General features: G+C 39.4%; 1 protein-coding gene across 1 annotated transcript; it reads left to right on the forward strand.

Annotated features, from left to right (window-relative positions):
- The first annotated feature begins 1,118 nt into the window (after positions 1–1,118).
- LOC4351847 (argininosuccinate synthase, chloroplastic) lies at positions 1,119–5,290 on the forward strand. The gene is made up of 9 exons (XM_015765138.3): positions 1,119–1,321; positions 1,443–1,547; positions 2,121–2,283; positions 2,383–2,431; positions 2,790–2,972; positions 3,411–3,485; positions 3,550–3,735; positions 3,949–4,037; positions 4,480–5,290. The coding sequence occupies exons 1-9, from the start codon at positions 1,279–1,281 to the stop codon at positions 5,030–5,032; spliced, it is 1,446 nt and encodes a 481-aa protein (XP_015620624.1). The 5' UTR covers positions 1,119–1,278; the 3' UTR covers positions 5,033–5,290.
- Positions 5,291–6,000: the final 710 nt, after the last annotated feature.

The following is a 6,000-nucleotide window of genomic DNA, read 5'->3' on the forward strand; positions in this document are numbered from 1 at the left end:
CAAAAGTGAACGAACATAAAAAAAACCGACTCATACACGGATGACGTACCAAAATACCGACAATTTTTTTTTTCAATTTTTATAATAGTAGAAATAGAGATAGGTAGGTGTAATCTTACGTTTTGTCAATAAATTGTAAAGGTGAAATTTGATTCGTTATATACATTTTTTTCACTTCTATTTCCATCACAGACACAAACTGTATTTTGTATATAACTAATCTTAATAAATCTACGCCGATCATAATACGTAAACACCATGATCAAATACCATGCCGAATACACTTGCAAAACAGAAATTCTGATGCCAGTATACAAAAACTTTTACCTTGTAGAATTAGATTCGATATAGGAGTATATATTTTTGTCTTCTATTTCCACCACAGACATAAACTCTATTTTGTATACAACTAATTTCAATCAATCGACATGGTTTAAACCACGGGCACCGTGATGTAATAGTAATACCACGCCGAATACACTTGCAAAACCGAAATTCTCATGCCAGTATAAAAAAACCGAATACAGTACTAGGCTACTAGCTAGTGCAGTAGTCATAGTCAGTCAGGGTTCACAAAATCCAAAAATTGATCGGTTTTCATGAAACCGCTGGTTAGGGCATTTGTAGTGTTGGTTCGGTAAGTCCGGTTCACAGAAGTCGAATAAACATTTGATTCGACCCCTACAGCGTTAAAATCGATTTTGGGTGGGACCCATGAAAAAAAAAAATAATCCCACCTTTCCCTTCCCCCTCACAACCTGTAGCAACAAGTAATTTTTTATCATCAATGTCGACTTCTGTTTTGAAGTCGCTTTTTCATCTGACACATACGGTTCGCTTCCCACAGTGTGCATAGTTCGGTTTTTTCATGTTAAAATCGATTTTAGGTGCACACTGGAGCTGCTCTTATCAATTTGGGAAAACTGACTGGTATTACTCGGTTTTTATATCGTCTTAATCGAAAGTCACCAATTTTTATCTATTCTTTTGCTGGTTTTTGATAAACCGAAAATGAAAAGGTAAACCTGATAGTAGATCCTAGTTCTACTTCGAAAAAGAAAAGAAAAGAAAAAAGAAGTCCGACTCGTAGTCGTAGCCCACCACCTTTTCAACGGCCCACCCACAGATCACCAAGCCACAATCGCCCACACACAAATACTCCCCCACCAACCTCCTCCTCCGCCGCCGCCGCCGCCGCCTCCCCTCTCGCCTCGCCGCGCTTAAACCCTCGCCGCCTTCCCGCTCCGAACGCCCCTCCCTTCGCCGCCGCCCCCGACCATGGCGCACGCCCTCGGCTGCGGCGCCGCCACCGCCCCCGCCGGTGAGCTAGATCTTCTTCTTCTTCTTCTTCTTTTACTGTAACGATGTGTTGGGTTTTTTGTTTTTACTCGTTCTGATTGGTTTTTGCGGCGGTGGATCGATGGATGGCTTTGGCTGTGCAGGGGTGGGTCTCCTCCACCACCACGAGAAGGCTGGGGCGTTGTTCAGTGCCGCAGGCTCCATCGTTCGGGTTCAGCAGCTCAGCGGGAAGGGGAGCAAAAGCCAAGGTATATGACTGTTCATGCCCTTGTGGATGATGATGTATCGTCTCTTGTTATGTACCTGTATGTGCAATGTAGGACATGTTATTGGTTACATCTGTTCGCGCTAGATTAATTACTTGTGTTACTAATGTGGACCTGTTTAGTACAAGCATGTGATCTGTGAAGCTATGCTTTCTGGTTCGATCAGTTCTTGTGATGTGCTAATGAGAAAATCAATTGATTTAGAGAACCTCCTCTTTCTTCCTTGGACTTAACCACATTGGTTCAAACGCTCTTAATTGCACACACACAAAAAGCTGTTAGGACATGACTATGAAATCACTTATACAGCCAATTTGATGTCCTCTTGTTTGGCTTAATCTAGTTTTACACATCTTTCTGTGAGCAGTTAAAAAGAGATTGGTTCATCTTGTTTGGTTTAATCTAGTTTCAGGATTGTACATGAACTTTTATGATAGCATACTGCTTGCAATAGGGAATTTTATGGCTTATGCCTATGTTAATTCTGTTCATCTTTGTCTATAGTTGTTAGCATGTTGCGTTCAATGAATGATAATCCTTTGTCAAAATGTGCAGCTATAAGATGTGCAATGCCAAGTGCAAGTGAGCATGGTGGAATTTCAACCGCAACAGCTAGTAGTAGTGATCAAAAGAAAGGTGGACTGCGTGGCAAACTGAATAAAGTTGTTCTAGCTTACAGTGGTGGTTTGGATACATCAGTTATTGTTCCATGGCTCCGGTATATATATTCTTCTTGTTTTAATACCAATTTGTACAATCCTATGTTCTATATTAATTTGACTCATGCAAACTATGCCATTTGCTTGTTTGATTGAAGGGAGAACTATGGTTGTGAAGTTGTCTGTTTCACTGCTGATGTTGGCCAGGTATGTTGTTCATTACTCGTGTAATTATCAAGCCTGCATTATTTTCTTTTAGTTTGTAATGTCATGTGAACCACAACTTCCTGCTGCATTACCGAAGACGTTCATAATGTTTTTCTCTGCTTGCTCTCACCAGTATCTCTGTTACCTAGTAGAGTAGTACTTTAGTTATTCTTTTGGCTGTTACATTATTTTTTACCATATGACCTTTTGCTTTATAAATTTCATGATTTGGGGGGTTCCTAGGTCTTCTACTGGTATATTTCTTTTGTTGACAATAATCAAACAAAGTTGCATTATAGTTTGAAACTTTCTTACTTCTTTTCAGTTAACCATAACTTCGATTCATATACCTTTGCAGGGTGACATTGAATTGGAAGGGCTAGAGAAGAAGGCAAAAGCTAGTGGTGCAAGCCAGCTTGTTGTGAAGGACTTGAAAGAAGAGTTCGTTAGTGAATACATTTACCCCTGCTTGCGTGCTGGTGCAGTTTATGAAAGAAAGTATCTGCTGGGGACTTCAATGGCTAGGCCTGTTATTGCCAAGGTGAATAGTTGCTCTATCTGTAATCCCCTAGAACTTTAGTAATATATATTTTCCTTAAAGGTAATATTTTAAATACATCTTTTGCCCAGCTTTATCAGGAGCATGCTCATAAGTAACATGAGAAACAGTGGGATAAATCTATGGCAAAAGATAAATTTCCTGATAACTTTAGTAATAGCGTTAATAAATAACACTATGCTGATAACTTTTCCTGGGCTTCTATGGGAATTGAATGGTCTCCTGTCAAATTTCTTTGTTATATGTGAGATAGGATCTATAAGGATTGTAGGACCCTACCTTTAATATACAATTGAGTAATTATCACAAATGGTTAATAATAAAAACATGGAAATGATGTGCTTGAAGTAACATCAGAAATATTGCAAATCATTTATATTTGTTTATTCTGTTTGAAAACACCATATACCTCCATTGCAGGCAATGGTTGATGTTGCAAAGGAAGTTGGTGCAGATGCAGTTGCTCATGGATGCACTGGAAAAGGCAATGATCAGGTAAATACTGATGTTAATTAGAATATTAATATGGCAGTCATCTGATGCTAACCTTTTTCTGTAGGTTCGTTTTGAGCTTACATTCTATGCTTTAAACCCTGAGCTTAAAGTGGTGGCACCTTGGAGGGAGTGGGATATCACAGGACGTGAAGATGCTATTGAGTATGCAAAGAAACACAATGTGCCAATTCCTGTTACAAAGAAATCAATATACAGCCGTGATCGAAATTTGTGGCACCTTAGCCATGAGGTATTTCTGCTGTCTTTTTGACTCTTCATTCCTTCCTAGTCTTTCTGAAGATCTTTTCTATTTGATATTTTCTTCTACCCGTTTCTTACAATTGTTTATGTTTTGCTTATGCTCCAAACCTTCAAATCAATGAATTACACCATCGTATTGATATCATGATCAATCTTCTGCATCTTTTTGTAGTTAAGTACTTACATTATGTAAACATTTCAGGGTGACATTTTGGAAGATCCAGCAAATGAGCCAAAGGAAGATATGTATATGATGTCAGTTGCACCAGAAAATGCACCTTCAAAACCTGAGTAAGCGATAATCATGTCTTATATGTTTGGTACTTTACAAGTATTCTCTATGCTCTTTATGCGAAGTTCTTAAATTGCTGTCATGATTCAATATAGTATGCTTTCACGCTTAATGGTACATGGTACGGGCTATCTCAATTCTCAAGGGCCATACAGTCTTGAAGTTCGTAGTTAAGTTAGGTGGGCATTGATTGAACTTCTGTGTGAGACTGTAGAGTACTGACTAGCTAATTTTCAAGGACTATCTGAAGAGAATCACAAATTCTTGCTCAGATACCATAGTCATTTTGTTTTGCAAATTCTTGTTAGCTTGCTACAATTTTGCGTGTGCTGTTTTTCATCTTCTTGCTTGCTAAGATATATTTTTCATTCGCCCACACTAGTACACTTTTTTTTACTTGGCCCACATCTGTAGTATCTAACCTAAGCTTCATACATCCAGGTATTTGGAGATTGGTATTATTGCAGGTGTTCCTGTTTCCATCAATGGAAAAGATCTCTCACCAGCATCTCTCCTTGCCAAGCTCAATGAAATCGGTGGAAAGCATGGTATTGGGCGCATTGATATGGTGGAAAACCGCCTCGTAGGCATGAAGTCCCGTGGTGTATACGAGACCCCCGGTGGCACCATCATGGCAGCTGCTGTCCGTGAGCTCGAGTCCTTGACTTTGGACAGGGAGACAATGCAGTGGAAGGACATGCTTGCCCTCAAGTACGCCGAGCTGGTCTACGCTGGCCGTTGGTTCGACCCGCTCCGACAATCCATTGATGCGTTCATGGAGAACATTACCGCGACAACAACCGGCTCCGTGACTCTCAAGCTGTACAAGGGCTCCGTAAACGTCGCGTCCCGGAAGAGCCCATACAGCCTGTACAGGGAAGACATCTCCTCATTTGAGAATGGGGAGATCTACAACCAGGCTGATGCTGAAGGGTTCATCAGGCTATATGGTCTCCCTACCAGAGTCCGGGCAATGCTGGAGAAGGGCATCTAAGCCCCTGTTTTCTGCTTAAAATGTACTTCTGTGCTTTGGAGAAAATGTAGCACCACCTCATGCAGTGTTGCCTGCAGGTAGGCACTGAATACTTTCCGAGTTGTATTAGCGTTCGAAAGCTTAACTGCCATCTCAATTCGATTACAACTTTCGTGAAGTGTTGCATGATCATGTAATGAATAATGGGGTTGTACCTGATTTTGACTTGGTTGTCTAAATTGCAATAAGATTGTCTCATGTGGTGCCGTCGTTGTGTTATTATAAGCTCAGGAAATGCATGCGGGCATCCTATCGTATATAACCTACCGTATTATGTTCGTAAGTGTAGGTAATAGTAATTTCCTGCATTAAGGTGAACCATGTCACCTCCCAACGGCCTGATGCCGTCCCTCTGTATTCTATTTATACAATCAAATCAATTGGAAAGTGATTTATGTAAATACAATATTATTTTCATCCCATAATATAAAGTGCGCATGCATTTAACTTTAAAACATTTGATTCAAAATAGATTGAATTATATTTGCTGAAAATAATATCATTAAACTGACATTTGAATTTATTTTTATATGATTATAATTTTGTTCATATACAAGAAATTGTAAGAAAAAAAATTAGTTTTAGAGACCGTGTTAGGCTTACCCGTGGGCTTTGGCTTATATAATGGGATACAGGGAATAAATATGTTTTCAGGGTAGGGCATTAGAAGTTAACATTAATTTAGGTAAGTTCAGGAAGCTACGTGCTGCAGTTAATTAATAATTAATTAAGTTTTGTTTTGTTTCTCTGATACGTAGTAGAGTATCATCTTAGCTAAAGATATTAGACGTAGACAGGAGCCGTATTATTTCATTATTATTTTGTTGGAAATGGTTAGTGGGCTACTATTTTCTTTTGTTGGGCCGCGCCTCAGTGTGAGTTAGGCAAACAGATCCATGTCAAAAATTTTTACCCTGTCACATCGAATG

Source organism: Oryza sativa, chromosome 12 (assembly GCF_034140825.1).
Source record: "Oryza sativa Japonica Group chromosome 12, ASM3414082v1".
Classification (NCBI taxonomy): Eukaryota; Viridiplantae; Streptophyta; class Magnoliopsida; order Poales; family Poaceae; genus Oryza; species Oryza sativa.

Coding starts and splice junctions, on each gene's coding strand:
- LOC4351847 (XM_015765138.3), top strand. CDS start 1,279: ATGGCGCACGCCCTCGGCTGCGGCGCCGCCACCGCCCCCGCCG. Junction 3,486..3,549: donor CTGGAAAAGGCAATGATCAG/GTAAATACTGAT, acceptor CTTTTTCTGTAG/GTTCGTTTTGAGCTTACATT. Junction 3,736..3,948: donor TGTGGCACCTTAGCCATGAG/GTATTTCTGCTG, acceptor TAAACATTTCAG/GGTGACATTTTGGAAGATCC.